The sequence below is a fragment of the Polyodon spathula genome, chromosome 37 (genome assembly GCF_017654505.1).
Source record: "Polyodon spathula isolate WHYD16114869_AA chromosome 37, ASM1765450v1, whole genome shotgun sequence".
Classification (NCBI taxonomy): domain Eukaryota; kingdom Metazoa; phylum Chordata; class Actinopteri; order Acipenseriformes; family Polyodontidae; genus Polyodon; species Polyodon spathula.
The window spans coordinates 3897772-3918797 of record NC_054570.1 but is presented as its reverse complement, the minus strand read 5'-3'; the positions used below and the strand labels follow the sequence as shown (position 1 = coordinate 3918797).

The 21026-nt window shown below is 45.4% G+C and overlaps 2 protein-coding genes across 2 annotated transcripts in view; both read right to left on the bottom strand.

The window, feature by feature from the left end:
- LOC121304304 (zinc finger protein OZF-like) overlaps positions 1-21026 on the bottom strand; it is a 727904-nt gene that overhangs the window by 531320 nt on the left and 175558 nt on the right. The window lies entirely within an intron of this gene.
- On the bottom strand, positions 4718-9680 carry LOC121304321 (sialoadhesin-like). The gene is made up of 6 exons (XM_041235393.1): positions 9303-9680; positions 8706-8963; positions 8311-8410; positions 6378-6426; positions 5466-5599; positions 4718-4928 (listed from the first exon to the last, which is right to left on the bottom strand). The coding sequence occupies exons 1-6, from the start codon at positions 9640-9642 to the stop codon at positions 4856-4858; spliced, it is 954 nt and encodes a 317-aa protein (XP_041091327.1). The 5' UTR covers positions 9643-9680; the 3' UTR covers positions 4718-4855.

Here is a 21026-nt window from a genome sequence, read left to right as displayed (position 1 = left end):
TTTTGCCACGTATCGTTCATCAAGCACTGGGACAGGTGAACAAATGTAGAGCAATGGAAGGAGGTCCCTTTCTTACAAGAGTGGGACCATCCCCAATCTGAGTCTTCACGAGCAACATGTGTGCATGCTGTTAAAATGTCACGACTCTGTAATATATTCAAGGAAGTAAATGCAATGCCACATACTTGTGTAAAAGCAAAGCTCATCGATTTGTTTTTATTTGTTTCTTAAATCCACAAAGCAAAGTGACAGTCAGTTAATTAGAAAAAAAGACATAACGTATGTACAAAAAAAAAAAAAATCATTAAATGTTTTTCATGTGAAATAAAGGCATGTTTTAATATCTATATATTTTATAGCTGAAGAATGCAGTGTGTGGTAACTATGAATTTATAATGAATCAGTTTACATTCATTGGTTTACATTCATTGGTTCGTCAAGATATGCAAACATCACAAGTATTATAATCCATTCTTCTAGTCGAATAACGCTAGTGACCTAACTTGCAGTCAAAATAGTAATTAGCCAGTACCTTCAGCTGGGAACCCCCTTTCAGAACAGGTCTGGAGGTAGTCAATTTCACCTGGTCAATTCACATAAGTGCAGTCCCCTCTAAGCTTATATGAGTTGCATGTCCTTTGGCTCTTAACCCTATATAATTTTAGCTGACACATCAATCTCACCTAGAATGAAGCTGTACAATGGTAGACAAGTTTACAAACTAACCCTGGATCCCTTTAATTCCCTTTAATAGGAAACTCTCACATACCCGAATATCAGCCCAACACTGGACTTCTTCCAAATGCAAATCTATGCACAGAATATAATACTAGCTGTTTATTTTGAACCTTACGCATACATAATATTGAACCTGTGACAGTTGAAATGCGAGGCATGCTTTAGTTTAAGAATCCATGTATACAGTAATTAACAAGGAGATTTATTTCGACAGCATAATGTTGATTCACGCCATGTCATAAAATCTCATTCTTCTGCTTTAATGACATGCTTTATAACGCTGTATGTCCATAGCCTGTTAATCTCGTTTTTAACTTTGCAATACAGTTTATAGCCTTTTTTTATTTTTATTATTTTCTCCCCAATTTAGTAGTGTCCAATTATTATTTTTACGCTGAGCTCACCGCTACCACCCCCGCGCTGACTCGAGAATGACGAAGATGAACAAACGCTGTCCTCCGAAGCGTGTGCCATCAGCCGACCGTTTCTTTACACCCTGCAGGCTCACCATGCAGCCACCTCAGAGCTACAGCGTTGGAGGACAACGCAGCCCTGGGCAGCTTACAGGAAATCCTGCAGTGAGCGGAGGACACCCTGGCCGACCTAGACCTCCCACCCCCCGGGCGGCGCTCGGCCAATTGAGCGCCACCCCCTAGGAACTCCCGGCCTTTTACTGGATGCGCCACTCTGGAGTTTGTAGCTTTTTTAATGAACACAACCATGGGCTTTATTTTTATATAACACCCTTAGATAACACTTTAGTTTGGGGATCTGCTATGAATAGTTATATTCACATATTACAATACTCTTATATTATTTTACATTTTTCAAACTTGTCTTGCCATTCCCTGCTGCTATTTCTAATCGTCATGTAGACTGTTAATCATGTAGATTGACATCGTTCTTACAGATAGGATAGAGCCCTCATCTTACATGTTACCTGTTTTTTTTTATTTTTTAAATGATCCCTTTACCACAGAATCACAGCATATACACATCTGACAAATGTGCTTTCCATTCAAAGCTCTGCTGTTGTAAATAGTGTGTGTGGGGGGGGGTGGGGTGGTGTAAGGGTGGCAGGGATGGGATTAAATCTAACTGATCCAAGTCGTGTTGCTCTTTATACAGAAGCTGTTTAAATAATGTGTACCCTTCCTTACCCTTTTCAAAATGTCCGCTGCAGTGCACTGATAGTTTGAGGATTAGTGCCCACATTGTCAAACTGTTAACACAGCAAGAACGATCCATGATGTGTTACAGAACAGAAAAGCCAGAGCACTTGTTATGTTTCTTTTTTTTTTAAATCTCTCTTCCTGCAGCGATTTAGAGGACAGATCTCAAACTCCAGAGCACCAGAGCAGACATTTTGAAACAGACTTTCAAATTATAAGTGTAGCAACACGTGAAGATGTAATATGCTATCTCTAATGACTGTGTATTTACAGAGCAGTTACTCAGTAAATATATGTGTAATACAATCTTATTATGCACAGTTACAATGTACATCTATACAACTTTTTGCATGATATATGTAAGTGTACAATTGTATCAGAAAGGGGTTAGGGTTTGGGTTATATTGTGCAAAAAGATTGTAACTGCATATGTGGCAGAGCAAAGCTCTGCCCTTTAAATTGGCAGGGATGGGGTTAACTTCCCCTACCTGCCTGGGTTTATTATGTTCAGGTGGCTGGGGTTGATTAGTTGATTAGGTTGATTAACGATCAATCAGCGCCCAGCCACCTGATATAAAAGGAGGCCTCTGCTTCTCATTTGGGGAGAGGGAGCTGAGGAAGCAGGTTGTTTTTTTTTGGTTGTTTGGAAAGCTTGAATCCAGTGAAGGCATTGCCCAGCCTGGAGATTGTTATTTTTGTAAATTTTGCTTTTTGTCTTTCTTTGTGTTTAAATTGTTTTGTTTTGGCCCTTGTGCCCTTTCATTTTTGTGTTTATTTATAATAAAATAGTTATTTTTTTGAACTGCAGTCTGTCTCTGGGCCTCTTTCCACTCGCCAGCCGGCCACATTTGGTGTCAGAAGGGGGATAGCGCCACCTAGAGGCTCAGAGCAGTATTTTTGTTTTGTTTTGTGGAATTTTTGGGAATTTTTTTTTTTTTTTTTTTTTGAAAAAAAAAAAAAAATGGGAAAAAGAGCAGACAGCGGCAAAAGGCAGGAAAAGCAGCAGCAGCTGAAGAAATGTAAGCTGCTGCAGCCACCGCTGGAGGACCCGGCCAGCCTCTTCCCCTGGTGTTCCTGGTGTGGGAAGGAGGACCATCGTTGGCGGTCCTGCCCAGACGTGCCACCGGCAAACTGGTGTGGCCGGTGTGAGGAGGACGGCCACAACTGGGCAGGATGCCCCTACAACCAGGCCCAGGAAGAGGTGCCGTGTTCACCCCGGGCATCAGGGGCCACCCCACTACCTCCAGCACCACCACCTTCACCACCGTCCCAGGAGATCTGGGACTGGTTGATGCACCCTGAGGCAGACCTCGTCCACGATCTCCCCATAGTTATCAACACGCTGTGGCGTCGAGATGGGGAGAGGTGGGAACAGTGGGAGGAACAGCACCACCCGGCCTCCTTCCCAGAGGTTGCCCTCATGGTGGTTAATTACCTGGCTGTAGACATGGGAGATGCCCCGGTCACTCCAATAAAGAGGGGTGAGCCGCCTTCCCCAGAGCCAGAGAGGGAGGAGGAGCTGCCGTCGTCCCCAGAGCCAGAGAGGGTGAGGAGCCTCCGTCGCTCCCAGAACCAGAGAGGGGGATGAGCCGCCTTCGCTCCGAGAGCCAGAGAGGGAGGAGGAGCTGCCGTCGCTCCCAGAGCCAGAGAGGGAGGAGGATCTGCCGTCGTCCCCAGAGCCAGAGAGGGAGGAGGATCTGCCGTCGCTCCCAGAGCCAGAGAGGGAGGAGGATCTGCCGTCGCTCCCAGAGCCAGAGAGGGAGGAGGAGCCTCCGTCACTCCCAGAGCCAGAGAGGGGTGAGGAGCCTCCGTCGCTCCCAGAGCCAGAGAGGGAGGAGGATCTGCCGTCGTCCCCAGAGCCAGAGAGGGGTGAGGAGCCGCCGCCGCTCTCAGAGCCCGAGAGGGAGGAGCCGCCGCCGCCGCCGCTCTCAGAGCCCGAGAGGGAGGAGCCACCGCCGCCGCTCTCAGAGCCCGAGAGGGAGGAGCCGCCGCCGCTCTCAGAGCCCGAGAGGGAGCCGCCGCCGCCGCCTCCGCCACCAGAGGGAGCCGGGCCGCCGCCTCCGCCACCAGAGGGAGCCGGGCCGCCGCCTCCGCCACCAGAGGGAGCCGGGCCGCCGCCTCCGCCACCAGAGGGAGCCGGGCCGCGTCGCCGCCTCCGCCACCAGAGGGAGCCGGGCCGCCGTCGCCGCCTCCGCCACCAGAGGGAGCCGGGCCGCCGTCGTCGTGCTACCTTGGAGATTCGGGGCCCCCTCAACCAAAGAAGGCTTGGGGGCTCCGACATCAACCCCGCCCACCACCACCCACCATAACAGCCCACCCAAGGGACATAATTGGACTCTTGGGGGGGGGGGGGTGGGGGGAAGGGGGGAGTTGGCCGATTGCGGCCGGTGTACGTTGTACATGGGGGGAGGTGTGTGGCAGAGCAAAGCTCTGCCCTTTTTAAATTGGCAGGGATGGGGTTAACTTCCCCTACCTGCCTGGGTTTATTATGTTCAGGTGGCTGGGGTTGATTAGTTGATTAGGTTGATTAACGATCAATCAGCGCCCAGCCACCTGATATAAAAGGAGGCCTCTGCTTCTCATTTGGGGAGAGGGAGCTGAGGAAGCAGGTTGGTTTTTTTTGGTTGTTTGGAAAGCTTGAATCCAGTGAAGGCCCAGCCTGGAGATTGTTATTTTTGTAAATTTTGCTTTTTGTCTTTCTTTGTGTTTAAATTGTTTTGTTTTGGCCCTTGTGCCCTTTCATTTTTGTGTTTATTTATAATAAAATAGTTATTTTTTTGAACTGCAGTCTGACTCTGGGCCTCTTTCCACTCGCCAGCCGGCCACAGCATAATAACATTGTAATGATGTGTAAGACATACAGAGAGCACACTTTGGTCTGTATTGAGGGAGCACACTGGGTCTGTATTGAGGGAGCACACTGGGTCTGTATTGAGGTCTCTGCATTACATGTTATTGGCTGGTTTTGCCACAGTGCTATAGATTACAGAAGCATCCTCCTCTTCTTGGTGCTTTTTCCTGTTTAAAAAGAAGCAGATGTTAGCATTGAGGTTTTTGTTCCAGTGCAAGCTTGACATTGCTGTGCTATTTTATGTGAGACCAGAGTGAATGAATTGCTAGGGGAGATAATGAGTTGTTAATAAAAACACTAATGAAATAGAAAGTTAGGTGCAGCGTTGTAACAGTTCCCACTAATCAATTTAAAGAAGCAGCTGTTCTTACTCTAATTACATTCTACTGGCTCGCTAGGATCCTGTGGTCATTACATTAAATGCTTCTAGAAAAGAACTGTAAAATGCATTTAAATATCTTATCTCGGAAGCTATAACATTGTGAAACCGAATTTCAGCTTGTGCGTTAACTGTCACATTCACTTCTCACACCCTGTGAGGCTGCTAACACAACCCAAGCCGTGTGGTAAAAAGAATACAACCAATGATTCAGAATCAGAACTCAATCAGTAAAATCACAATAAACTACCGCACATGTGTTATCACATTGCTAAACATTGTATAAAACCCTGGTTAGATCTATCAGTTAATATTTGACCCTTACCGCTCTGGGCTCTTGGGCTGGAATTGAATGGTTGTGTATTGGAGGTCATCTTCGCTTGCTGGAGCCTGCTGAATGGGCTCGTTTCGGTCGAGATTTGAATCTCCCACAGTGTTCGAAATGTTATCCGTCCTGTCCTGCAGTTTGGAAAATCACAGTAAAATTACCAGACCAGCTGGGAGGAACACCAATCAGGACATTCAAACACAGCCCATGAAACCAAAGGGACATTGTTACAGATTACAACAGATTTCATCTCTACCCATCCAAGTTATCCAAGCTAAAACACAATACAAGTTAGAAAAAAGAGTGCCTAAAAGCCTTATCAGACAGGAATGTCTTTCTGGGAGATAAAGACTTCTAGAGGTTAAGAACAGCCTTCATCAAATAATTCCATAGATATAAAGCTCTAGCAAGCTCTGCCTGCACAGTACTTTTCACAAATAATCTTTGCAATATATATATATATATATATATATTGCAATAAATATCTGTCAATTAGACTAACTAACCAGAAAAGAGCTTCTCATATATGTATATATACATACACTCACACGTATATAAGGCAACAAGACCGGTGCTAGCTGAACAACAGTTGTAGGTAAGGGCAAAGAGTTACACTGTGATAAAATAACATTGCCAGCAACTGGATTGTGTGTCTATTGTGGCCCGAGAAGGCATGAAATTCTTAAATCTTAGGAAAACTACAACAATCCCAGGATGAGCCACAAAACCCCCGGACTGTGAACAATCCACTGTTTTTAATTCAGGTTTACTCAAGCCTTCGATGTCTTAAGGCCTGATAAAGGAGGGGGGGGGGGGGGGGGGGGGGGGGGGGGGGGGGGGGGGGGGGGGGGGGGGGGGGGGGGGGGGCGATGGAATGCGTCATGAAGTCATCTGTCTCAGATCTTTTACCTGGCTTTCTGCTTTGTTGAAATATTCTCCGATTGATGGTCCATTCCTCCTTTTGAGAAAACAAGAAAAGATGCAGTGGCGTTCATGCTTGTACAAGAAGGGACCCTAAAAACAGCAGTGCTGAGAGCATGCGTCATCCAGAGTAAGAAGTGCCTGATAGGGTCTCCTCGAGGACATAGAAACAAGAAGAAGATAAAGAATCTGTGGTGTCTGGTTCACAAGACAATGTTTGTCACAATCTCTATGTTCAACTGAGCAGTGAGTTATTAAAGGACCAATGCCCTCCATGTTGTGCTGGAATAACATCACGTCTCGGGTGGTTGGGCAGTCCGCAGGCCGAGTGCGTCCAACACACAGGAAGTGAGGTCATCCCAGCACAACACACAACGCATGATTCCTATTATACAATGGCTCACACTGTAAAAAATAGCAAATAAGACTCATTTCATGTTTAAAAGTGATTTTAATTAAACAAATGTGAAAATAGCATTCTGCCTCTTAAAATAGTTCCTGTTTTCCATTTACATCCTGTGACAGAGAACGAATGATTCCGAATCAACAACCTCCCCCTCGACCTGTGAGGGCGCTGTACAACAGGAACAATGTGCCCCGGACTGAATGGTTGGGCAGTTCATTCCAAGGGCAGTCGGAAGCCAGCCATTCAGGAAGGGGGGCCGGCAGACGCGGATGATGCCATTCACTTCTAAGTCTTTACTTAACAATTCCTCTTCACTAGAATCCTCCCCCGCCCCGATCCCCCCCCCCCGCATCGATGTGCCCGACACTACGAAATTAGCCATGGAATCACCCCCCCCCTTACTTTTCCTACCACGCTTTGGTAGAATCCCTTATGGGGGGGGGGGGGGGACGTGATGCTGTAATCGGTTTCTTTTGTTGTGGTTAATGGGAGGAAACGAGGATGGTGGAAACGTGAGTGGAGTATTTCCTCTTTGATGAACTGCCTGTGTTTCTTTTATCAAACAGCTACAACGAAGCTGCAGCAAGAAGCCAGCTCTAAGCCTGGACCTGTATGACACACGACCACTGCTGAGAGCACCGCTCCTGCACAAAGAGTACCTACAGTCTGGGGGGTTTGTGTCTGTGTTGCGCGTTTGTGTTTGGATTATTATTTCGAAACCGCAACCCTTTTTGTTTATGCTGGCAATACCCATCGCTGGGTAGAGCCAGCAGTATTATTTAACATTCTCAAACAGAAGGAAAGATTAAAAATACTGCTTGAATTGTAACGTTGTGTCTGTCATTGTTGAAACACCTACATCACCTGTACACCTGAGCACTGCAAGTCACTCGTTCACACAGGTATGGTAAAGTGTTTATGCCATTTTAATAGATATACTAAAGTGTTATTTCAGTTTTCAAGTCTATATTTGTGTTACTCACCCAGTCATAAACGTTGACTGCCCAGTTGGTTTGTCGTTTCGTGAATGCTTCATTTCTGTCAGATTCTATCTTGTCTAGTCCCTCAGAGTCCATTTGCAGGTGTATTTTTTTAAACATTTCTTTTTTCTCTATATTATGGAGAGGTGCTGTCTGGTCTCCTGGCTGCTCTGTGTTTGAAGGATCTTTGCCAAATGAGGTTTCCACAGTTGTCGTGTTGTTTAAGGTAAAATTCACTCCAGGAATTATGTCATTTATTCTGTGTTATTGACAGTAGTGGCGGATTGATATGTCCGTCTAGGTTTTCAGTGAGGAGGTTGCCGGTACTAGATCCGTGATGTTATTCTGGGATAACATCACGGGTCGCGTGCAAGGCTGACCAATCAGAGCTTAGAAATATTGCACGGTTATCCTCTATAACCTGCACTCATATCATTGCCAGATAGTCTGAGCTCCTGTTAAATTCATTGTACAGGGATATATATCTTCATCTTATCCTGTATATCGATAGACTTACAAGCTTTAACTTCCTTACCTCTTGATGAAAACGATGATCCCTAGCATTAGAATTCCAAAGGCTATGGAAGCTGCCACTGCCATCAGAATAGTTTTCATTCCTTCATTTGTTATTCTGGCTGAAATGAAGCAAAAGTCCAGATTAGTCAGTTGAGTTTCAACCCTCCAAGTAATGCAGGTGACATGGATTCCTCATTCCTCAATGACCATCTAAGGTTACAAACCAGTCAAACTGGACGTCTAGTAACCTAGACAGAGACTTACATTTCACGGCTTATTGTTAAAAGAATAAGCTTTGGACAATAAGCTTCATATGATACATTTTGTCTGTGTGTATTTAGCTAGGAAATGGTGACGTGTGTCTTATATAGTATATAATAGGGTTCTTTAAAGTACTTTGTTCACTATACTCACATTTCACAATCAAGTTGATTTCTTCAGATTTAATGCTGCTGTTCTCAGCAGAAGCACAGCCGTACTTTCCAGAATCCTCATAGGAAACATTAAACTGAAGTTTGGTTGATTTCTCGTTCCCGATTGGCTGCCCCTCCTTGTACCAGACAATGCTGCTCTCCCTCAGGTTGCAGTGGACAAAGCTACAGGTCAGGGAAACTAAAGAGCCTTCTTTCACAGTATTATCTGGACCAGGATGGTCCAGGGTAACCTTGGGCTCTTGATGAAATAAAAAGACATGCTAGTTAATTAACAAACACTCAATTCTGAAATCTGAGAAAAAACAAACCAAGAAACATCTGAGCCCAGTAAGCACAGCTTCAGTGACGAGCTCAGTGCTCTCAAACCATTGCTTTAAACAAAGATTATTCATTTCAATAAAAATTCTTGCAAATCCATTAGTTACAGGGGAGTCGCCCACTGGTTATAGAATTAGTACGGAAAGTCTGGAGGATAATAATAATAATAATAATAATAATAATAATAATAATAATAATATGGACTTGGGCACGGCTTATTAAAACATATTATTGGAGGAAGCTTCTAGGAAACACTCACCTCTTATTGAAAGGGACACTCCAGTGACATCAGTCCATTTAGCAGAATGGTGATTTGTTTCAAATCTAAAACAGTATCTGCCCGTGTCGCTGCTTTTCAGATCACGTATCTTTAGCGTGCAGTTCTTAACTTTGTTCTCCGGATACTCTGTCCGCTGTTTATATTCAGTGCTCACATTGGTTCCAGTGCTGTGATACACGTATGTGTTTGAATCAACAGCATCAGGAGTAGTACTCCTGAACCACTTTACAGTTACTACAGTTAAAGTTGTGCCATTGTACTTTTCAGGATAATAATATGTACAGGGTATGACCACAGAGGATCCTCTCAAAGCACACATCTCTCGCGCAGGATAATTCACTCCAAAGTTATCACCCTGAACAGCTGAAAAAGATTACATTGAGAACATGGAATAACATTAATATCAATCAACATGCTTAGAATAATGCAGATACATTGAGGAGAGGAAGGAAAGGACCAAGGAAACGATCCCAGACTGTATTAGAACTACTGCCTGCACATGACTATTCATGGACACATTATTGAGAGAGAGGGATAGGGTAAATCTCATTTACTGGTGTAAATGACCAAACACACAGGGAAATCCACGCCCAGTTCCACATGGAAACCCGCATTTCACGTGTAAATGTTAATGAGCGTGTTTATTCTTAACTATAAACACTGCAAGGGAGCAGGTCAGCAGTTACTGTGGATTACAAGACAGCAGAAAGTAGCGGCTGATGGGCGATTTTATGGTTAGCAGTGGTGCAGTGCACCTTAATGATAATGCGGGCGGCTTTTTTTGTTATTGTTTTTTTTGTGTGTGTGTCTGGTCTGTCATGTTGTATATCTCTTGTGGGTTTACAGTTCTGTATAAAACCTCTTACCATGAACTGCATTATGCCGTTGTTATAGTATTAAGAAGGCTGTGTGGTATTTGTTTGTATTATTAATATTTAACACAACAGTAAATCCGACACAACTTAAAATAAAGGAGAGACACTCTGACAGCACGATACCTCCTCAGATCGCTGCTGTCCAATCAAAACCGGCGGCCGAGATAACCTTCACAATTGCCAAGTCCGCTTGTAATAAACGGGATTGGGCTTGTTTTTCATAGTCACTGATTGGAATTTGCATAGACACCCACTCTAACATGGGTGGCGCTTGTTTTGGGCTTGTTGCGAAAGATCAGAAAGGGACGGGAATTAATTCAGTTACTTTTAAGCAGCTCGCTTTCTCTTCGTGTTTAACATTAGCGTGATTTTTTACAGCAAGGGTATTCTCAAGCATCTGCTTTAATACTGTAACACGGGCATAGCGCAGTTCATGGTAAGAGGTTTTATACAGAACTGTAAATCCTCAAGAGATATACAACATGACAGACCAGACACAGCAAAACACAATAATAAAAAAATATGCTCCCTTGCAGTGTTTATAGTTAAGAATAAACACGCTCATTAACATTTACACGTGAAATGCGGGTTTCCATGTGGAACTGGGCGTGGATTTCCCTGTGTGTTTCGTCATTTACACGAGTAAATGAGATTTACCCTATCCCTCTCTTTATTATTGGCAAGCCGTTTCAACATTTAATCCTCAATTGCTGATATCAAGAATTGCATTTTGATATCAATATTATAATCACATTTTTTATATAAAAAATGCCATTCGTGGTATCAAAAATGCATAATAATGAGCATCCGGTTTGAATTCTTGATATCAGAAATGCATAGTAATGGTGATGAATCACACCCGGTCTGTATGTCTGTTTTGTGTGAGAATTCTCGTGATATGGACAGTGTTTTAGGAGCAATTCTTAAAAGGCTTGTATAGTTTCAAATAATTAAAAGTAATGTTCAGCTAAAGCATTCAGAATGCAGAAAGGGGTTTTTTTTGTGTGTTGTTGTTTTTTTTAATATAGGTTTTTTTTAATATAGCTATACCATGTGTTAGGAGCATACAATAAATTGTTCAATCTCTTTTGCTTCGTCTTTGAAAAGACCTGCGTGTTAAAGTCACTAACTCTGATGCTTCGTTATTGTTAGACATGTCTGTTCTGGCCAGTTTTATAGATGGAAAAACGCGCCTTAATAGAGCAGAATCATTATCAACACTGTCGCCATGGCATTCTCGGCATACCTAGGATAATGTGCTTACAAATGTGTCCAGCGGAAGTCTGCGTCTTATTAGTAAGCGTTTTTGAAGTCCAAAATTGAATCCCCGTGTTCACTAGCATATCGGAAATAGAATTGATAATATAAAAAATAGAATTGTTGATACAATCGTGGATATGAAAATAAAGGGTACTATTTTTTATGTCATCAATTCTATTTCTGATATGAACAATTCTATTTCTGATATGAACAATTCTATTTCTGATATGAACAATTCTATTTTTGATATCAAAAAATAACATTGAGAATTGCTGATATAAAAAATGGAACTGGTGATAGCAGCAGCTGAGGATTGAATGTTAAAACTGCTTGCCATGCTCTTTCGCCGTTTCTGTTTTCGGCCACAAACCCGATTTACCCCAGTAATTCTGGGTGCGCACGTGAGCGTAGTAGTAAAGTGCACATGTAACTGGGCGTACCTTTGAGGCACTTACTGTCACTATTACTATTAATTTGTTATTATACTTAAAACAATAATAATAATAATAATAATAATAATAATAATAATAATAATAATAATAATAATAATAATAATAAGCGTGTAACATACTGTACAAAGTAGTGGGCTTACCGGGCACAATGAAAAGACTGGTCACTAGTATGCAGGATATTTCTTTGAGAAACATCGTTGCTTGTTTCGGTTTATTTGAATTTGTATTCTGATAGAGAGAAACACAATGCATGTAGTGTGATTACACATAAACAATAAATGTCCATTTCTGTGTGAATCGTATGTGATTTAAACATGTATCATTGTATTCAACATACCTGCAGAATGACAAATACCTCTACAGAAATGTAAAATACGATGATGATTTGGTGTCAATATATATTTACAAAGTAATAATAATAATAAAAAAGACAGGTTTAATGGAAAAAAAAATCCCATTTGCTAAACACTGTGTACCCGATTGCAATGACATTATAACAGTGTTTAACCCGACTGCAAAGATATAGCCGGCTCTTTTCTACAGCGGTATCGGCTAACGAGTTTGCGCGACCGCCCTCCGCCTGTGTGTGGATTGTCTCACCGTATGTGATGCGCCTACCTGCGTTAACTGAGATCGCCACAGTATTATAACAGAGTTTAACCCAACGACATTATAACAATGTTTAAACTGATTTCAATGATATAGACTAAGTTAATAATTATATATAAATAATATATATTTAAATAATAATATAAATATATAATATTATAATATTAATATTAATATATAAATAATTAACATAATTTAAAATGCCCTTAAAAACGGGTGATATTAGTATGAATCCTTTTGAATTGCATATTGTGTCCTGAATAAATCAATATTTTCCCATACTGTACAGCTACGACCAAAAGGTTTGCATCACCTACAGCACTCTATAAACATCATTTTTATCTTTTATTTAACATGATGTAATAATAATAATAATAATAATAATAATAATAATAATAATAACAAATACAAAATTATATCGCAAAAGTCTACCGGAAGCCATAATAATATTTCATGTTAGATTTCAAAATGTCAAATTTGTCAGTTTTTCCTTAAGTGTATGGAAAACTGCAAAGCGGTGTGTAATTCTGTCCTGCAAAACTTTTGGCCAAAGCTGTAAATGATCTGTTCTTAGTCAATAGGTACAGGGAGATGAGTCCGGGAATGACGCGTCGAGGTGGTTATCCGGGCAAAGCAGACAGCTGTGTCCAAACGTACTGTAGATGTGAGGGTCCACACTGGGCTTTGAACACTGTGCAATAAGAAATACATAACAAAGGAAACAAAACACTGCAATCTCTTATTTGACATCACAAGGGAATGTTACTCACCAGCTGGACTGAGATGCAGTGCAATAATCCCAGGCTGTAGATCTCTTGGGATAGACTGGCAGTGATCACTGACTCAACTTAGGGAGATGTGTAGAAATATGTCACAATTTTGAACTAGATATTTCTCAGAAATCATGTTATTTCCTAAAACAATTTACATGTCTAATTTTCCAGGAACTTGCAACAGTCTCAGCTGGGTTTCACAGTTTTATTATAGCAACGCCAGGCTTTAAAGCTGTCAAAAAAGAACCCAAGTTCTTCTTTTTCTGGGCTTACAGTTTGCCAAAGAGCGTCTACACTGTATGGGGAGGTCTGTTTTTTTAACATATTGGTTTAGCATTTCAAATAGCAACCTTACAAACTAAAAATGATATAGACTCTAGTATCCAATGATAGAGACTCTAGTATGCAATAATATAGACTCTAGTATCCAATGATATAGACTGTAGTATACAATGATAGAGACTCTAGTATCCAATGATAGAGACTCTAGTATCCAATGATATAGACTGTAGTATACAATGATAGAGACTCTAGTATCCAATGATAGAGACTCTAGTATCCAATGATAGAGACTCTAGTATCCAATGATAGAGACTCTAGTATCAAATGATAGAGACTCTAGTATCCAATGATATAGACTGTAGTATACAATGATAGAGACTCTAGTATCCAATGATATAGACTGTAGTATACAATGATAGAGAATGCAGTATCCAATAATATAAACTCTAGTATCCAATAATATAGACTCTAGTATCCAATGATATAGACTCGTAACAGAAGCTAACAAGTGATCAGGTAACACCTTGTATAGATGTTAGAATTATTTAATAATATTATTAATATTATTAATATACACTTATTAATAACCAAAACGAAAGAACAGATACATCGCTTTGAGCTGTGAGCAAGAGCGAAGAATGAGGAAACTGATCCCACATTCACCCCTCCAGCACTGTGAACAAGAGTGAAGAGCGAGGAAACTGATCCCACACTCACCCCTCCAGCACTGTGAGCAAGAGCGAAGAGCGAGGAAACTGATCCCACACTCACCCCTCCAGCACTGTGAACAAGAGCGAAGAGCGAGGAAACTGATCCCACACTCACCCCTCCAGCACTGTGAACAAGAGCGAAGAGCGAGGAAACTGATCCCACACTCACTCCTCCAGCACTGTGAACAAGAGCGAAGAGCGAGGAAACTGATCCCACACTCACTCCTCCAGCACTGTGAGCAAGAGCGAAGAGCAAGGAAACTGATCCCACACTCACCAATCCAGCACTGTGAGCAAGAGCGAAGAGCAAGGAAACTGATCCCACACTCACCAATCCAGCACTGTGAGCAAGAGCGAAGAGCAAGGAAACTGATCCCACACTCACCAATCCAGCACTGTGAACAAGAGCGAAGAACGAGGAAACTGATCCCACACTCACCCCTCCAGCACTGTGAGCAAGAGCGAAGAGCGAGGAAACTGATCCCACACTCACCCCTCCAGCACTGTGAGCAAGAGCGAGGAGCGAGGAAACTGATCCCACACTCACCCCTCCAGCACTGTGAGCAAGAGCGAAGAACGAGGAAACTGATCCCACACTCACCCCTCCAGCACTGTGAACAAGAGCGAAGAACGAGGAAACTGATCCCACACTCACCCCTCCAGCACTGTGAACAAGAGCGAAGAGCGAGGAAACTGATCCCACACTCACCCCTCCAGCACTGTGAGCAAGAGCGAAGAGCGAGGAAACTGATCCCACACTCACCAATCCAGCACTGTGAGCAAGAGCGAAGAACGAGGAAACTGATCCCACACTCACCCCTCCAGCACTGTGAGCAAGAGCGAAGAGCGAGGAAACTGATCCCACACTCACCCCTCCAGCACTGTGAGCAAGAGCGAAGAGCGAGGAAACTGATCCCACACTCACCCCTCCAGCACTGTGAGCAAGAGCGAAGAGCGAGGAAACTGATCCCACACTCACCCCTCCAGCACTGTGAGCAAGAGCGAAGAGCGAGGAAACTGATCCCACACTCACCCCTCCAGCACTGTGAGCAAGAGCGAAGAGCGAGGAAACTGATCCCACACTCACCCCTCCAGCACTGTGAGCAAGAGCGAAGAGCGAGGAAACTGATCCCACACTCACTCACCCCTCCAGCACTGTGAACAAGAGCGAAGAACGAGGAAACTGATCCCACACTCACCCCTCCAGCACTGTGAACAAGAGCGAAGAGCGAGGAAACTGATCCCACACCCACCCCTCCAGCACTGTGAACAAGAGCGAAGAGCGAGGAAACTGATCCCACACTCACCAATCCAGCACTGTGAACAAGAGCGAAGAACGAGGAAACTGATCCCACACTCACCCCTCCAGCACTGTGAACAAGAGCGAAGAGCGAGGAAACTGATCCCACACTCACCCCTCCAGCACTGTGAACAAGAGCAAAGAGCGAGGAAACTGATCCCACACTCACCAATCCAGCACTGTGAGCAAGAGCGAAGAGCGAGGAAACTGATCCCACACTCACCCCTCCAGCACTGTGAGCAAGAGCGAAGAGCGAGGAAACTGATCCCACACTCACCACTCCAGCACTGTGAGCAAGAGCGAGGAGCGAGGAAACTGATCCCACACTCACCAATCCAGCACTGTGAGCAAGAGCGAAGAGCGAGGAAACTGATCCCACACTCACCAATCCAGCACTGTGAACAAGAGCGAAGAGCGAGGAAACTGATCCCACACTCACCCCTCCAGCACTGTGAGCAAGAGCGAAGAGCGAGGAAACTGATCCCACACTCACCCCTCCAGCACTGTGAGCAAGAGCGAAGAGCGAGGAAACTGATCCCACACTCACCAATCCAGCACTGTGAGCAAGAGCGAAGAGCGAGGAAACTGATCCCACACTCACCCCTCCAGCACTGTGAGCAAGAGCGAAGAGCGAGGAAACTGATCCCACACTCACCCCTCCAGCACTGTGAGCAAGAGCGAAGAGCGAGGAAACTGATCCCACACTCACCCCTCCAGCACTGTGAGCAAGAGTGAAGAGCGAGGAAACTGATCCCACACTCACCCCTCCAGCACTGTGAGCAAGAGCGAAGAGCGAGGAAACTGATCCCACACTCACCCCTCCAGCACTGTGAGCAAGAGTGAAGAGCGAGGAAACTGACCCCACATCACCCCTCCAGCACTGTGAGCAAGAGTGAAGAGCGAGGAAACTGATCCCACACTCACCCCTCCAGCACTGTGAGCAAGAGCGAAGAGCGAGGAAACTGATCCCACACTCACCCCTCCAGCACTGTGAGCAAGAGCGAAGAGCGAGGAAACTGATCCCACACTCACCCCTCCAGCACTGTGAGCAAGAGCGAAGAGCGAGGAAACTGATCCCACACTCACCAATCCAGCACTGTGAACAAGAGCGAAGAGCGAGGAAACTGATCCCACACTCACCCCTCCAGCACTGTGAACAAGAGCGAAGAGCAAGAAAACTGATCCCACACTCACCAATCCAGCACTGTGAGCAAGAGCGAAGAGCGAGGAAACTGATCCCACACTCACCCCTCCAGCACTGTGAGCAAGAGCGAAGAGCGAGGAAACTGATCCCACACTCACCAATCCAGCACTGTGAACAAGAGCGAAGAGCGAGGAAACTGATCCCACACTCACCCCTCCAGCACTGTGAGCAAGAGCGAAGAGCGAGGAAACTGATCCCACACTCACCCCTCCAGCACTGTGAGCAAGAGCAAAGAGCAAGGAAACTGATCCCACACTCACCAATCCAGCACTGTGAACAAGAGCGAAGAGCGAGGAAACTGATCCCACACTCACCCCTCCAGCACTGTGAGCAAGAGCGAAGAGCGAGGAAACTGATCCCACACTCACCCCTCCAGCACTGTGAGCAAGAGCGAAGAGCGAGGAAACTGATCCCACACTCACCCCTCCAGCACTGTGAGCAAGAGCGAAGAGCGAGGAAACTGATCCCACACTCACCCCTCCAGCACTGTGAGCAAGAGCGAAGAGCGAGGAAACTGATCCCACACTCACCCCTCCAGCACTGTGAGCAAGAGCGAAGAGCGAGGAAACTGATCCCACACTCACCAATCCAGCACTGTGAGCAAGAGCGAAGAGCGAGGAAACTGATCCCACACTCACCAATCCAGCACTGTGAGCAAGAGCGAAGAGCGAGGAAACTGATCCCACACTCACCAATCCAGCACTGTGAGCAAGAGCGAAGAGCGAGGAAACTGATCCCACACTCACCCCTCCAGCACTGTGAGCAAGAGCGAAGAGCAAGGAAACTGATCCCACACTCACCAATCCAGCACTGTGAACAAGAGCGAAGAACGAGGAAACTGATCCCACACTCACCCCTCCAGCACTGTGAACAAGAGCGAAGAGCGAGGAAACTGATCCCACACTCACCCCTCCAGCACTGTGAGCAAGAGCGAAGAGCGAGGAAACTGATCCCACACTCACCAATCCAGCACTGTGAGCAAGAGCGAAGAGCGAGGAAACTGATCCCACACTCACCCCTCCAGCACTGTGAGCAAGAGCGAAGAGCGAGGAAACTGATCCCACACTCACCCCTCCAGCACTGTGAGCAAGAGCGAAGAGCGAGGAAACTGATCCCACACTCACCCCTCCAGCACTGTGAACAAGAGCGAAGAGCGAGGAAACTGATCCCACACTCACCCCTCCAGCACTGTGAACAAGAGCGAAGAGCGAGGAAACTGATCCCACACTCACCCCTCCAGCACTGTGAGCAAGAGCGAGGAGCGAGGAAACTGATCCCACACTCACCCCTCCAGCACTGTGAGCAAGAGCGAGGAGCAAGGAAACTGATCCCACACTCACCAATCCAGCACTGTGAACAAGAGCGAAGAGCGAGGAAACTGATCCCACACTCACCCCTCCAGCACTGTGAACAAGAGCGAAGAGCGAGGAAACTGATCCCACACTCACTCCTCCAGCACTGTGAACAAGAGCGAAGAGCGAGGAAACTGATCCCACACTCACTCCTCCAGCACTGTGAACAAGAGCGAAGAGCGAGGAAACTGATCCCACACTCACCCCTCCAGCACTGTGAGCAAGAGCGAAGAGCGAGGAAACTGATCCCACACTCACCCCTCCAGCACTGTGAGCAAGAGCGAAGAGCGAGGAAACTGATCCCACACTCACCCCTCCAGCACTGTGAACAAGAGCGAAGAGCGAGGAAACTGATCCCACACTCACCCCTCCAGCACTGTGAGCAAGAGCGAAGAGCGAGGAAACTGATCCCACACTCACCCCTCCAGCACTGTGAACAAGAGCGAAGAGCGAGGAAACTGATCCCACACTCACCCCTCCAGCACTGTGAGCAAGAGCGAAGAGCGAGGAAACTGATCCCACACTCACCCCTCCAGCACTGTGAGCAAGAGCAAAGAGCGAGGAAACTGATCCCACACTCACCAATCCAGCACTGTGAGCAAGAGCGAGGAGCGAGGAAACTGATCCCACACTCACTCCTCCAGCACTGTGAACAAGAGCGAAGAGCGAGGAAACTGATCCCACACTCACTCCTCCAGCACTGTGAGCAAGAGCGAAGAGCGAGGAAACTGATCCCACACTCACCCAATCCAGCACTGTGAGCAAGAGCGAAGAGCGAGGAAACTGATCCCACACTCACCCCTCCAGCACTGTGAACAAGAGCGAAGAGCGAGGAAACTGATCCCACACTCACCCCTCCAGCACTGTGAGCAAGAGCGAGGAGCGAGGAAACTGATCCCACACTCACCCCTCCAGCACTGTGAACAAGAGCGAAGAGCGAGGAAACTGATCCCACACTCACTCCTCCAGCACTGTGAGCAAGAGCGAAGAGCGAGGAAACTGATCCCACACTCACCCCTCCAGCACTGTGAGCAAGAGCGAAGAGCGAGGAAACTGATCCCACACTCACCCCTCCAGCACTGTGAGCAAGAGCGAAGAGCGAGGAAACTGATCCCACACTCACCCCTCCAGCACTGTGAACAAGAGCGAAGAGCGAGGAAACTTTGATCCCTTTCCACTGCAGGGTATACTGTGCCATCGCTGTGCATTCGCACTGTGATTTGCTAATTAGAGAACATTAAATCCATTTTTATATAAAGTAATTGCATTTATTTTCAAGAGGATTTTGTTTTCTAAACGCTGGAAAACGGGTATTCATTTGGGTCTCTTGATCAAAATCACACTTTTATGTGTTCACTAGTCTTGGTTTTCACAACACTGAAAACTTAGAATTATGAGCATTTGTAAAGTGTAGTGTAATCCTCATTTTAGAGAGAGAGGAACAATTTTAGCAATTGATTGCAAGATTTATATAAAATTGCAAAAATATCCGGTACATATTTAAGGGTGATGTCTCTCAAAACACACCGAGAGGACATATGACATTCACATCCCCTACTGCCAGACATCTTCATGACAGGGGAAGTCCTGAATGTGATGGTCAGCAATGCCCTGTCTGTTTATTGTGTTCTGTGTCTTTTCATAGAGTAATGTGGACTGTAGGCTTATATTTATATACTTTTAACTGTCACATCCCAGAATGCCAAAGGGTAGTGAGTCGACTATACGACGGTTTTACAGTTGACTCAGAGCTGATGCCAGAGAATTGAATGTTCATTTCTCTACCATAAGCCGCCTTCAATGTCGTTTTAGAGAATTTGGCAGTACGTCCAACCAGCCTCACAACCGCAGACCACGTGTAACCACGCCAGCCCAGGACCTCCACATCCAGCTTCTTCACCTGCGGGATCGTCTGAGACCAACCGCTCAGACAGCTGATGAAACTGTGGGTTTGCACAACCGAAGAATTTCTGCACAAACTGTCAGAAACCGTCTCAGGGAAGCTCATCCGCGTGCTTGTCGTCCTCACCAGGGTCTTGACCTGACTGCAGTTTGGCGTTGTAACCAAATTCAGTGGGCAAATGCTCACCTTCAATGGCCACTGGCACGCTGGAGAAGTGTGCTCTTTGCGGATGAATCCCTCGTTACAACTGTACCGGGCAGATGGCAGACAGCGTGTATGGCGTCGTGTGGGCGAGCGGATTGCTGATGTCAACGTTATGAATAGAGTGCCCCATGGTGGCGGTGGGGTTATGGTATGGGCAGGCATAAGCGACGGACAACGAACACAATTGCATTGTATCGATGTCAATTTGAATGCACAGATACCGTGACGAGATCCTGAGGGGTGCCAGCACGTCCGACCTAGGACTCCATACAGCACGGTAAGTAGGCGTGCGTTAGTTGAGTACAAAGTTCTTGACTATTACGGGTGCCTTCTGGGTGCAGCCGTTCCTAGACATGTGTGTTAAGACCTTTGACCTTTTACAGGTCTGACAGAAGGTACCGGTGGACGCTCTACACCACTGCGGTCACGTAGTCCACCTTGGTACCACCAGTCTCCATGGGTGCGGATGTTAGACGTCCAACGTTACCTTCCGGGTCAATGCCCACTGTTTACAACTAACGTTGACTCAGCCCCCTTTCTGTCCAGGGAACTCTGTTCTCGCTGCTTAGCGCCCTCACAGGTCGGGAGGGAGATTCACCACCAAGAATCATTGTATTTCTGTCACACACACTAAAGTTTAAAGTATTAATCTGTTTTTTTTTATTGGAAAAAAACATCATAGAAGACACCTGAACTAAAGATAATTTCGTGAATACTTTAATGGTTTGCGGTACATGAAAACACTCTACAATGTGGATTGTTTCCCAGTATTTCTTTTT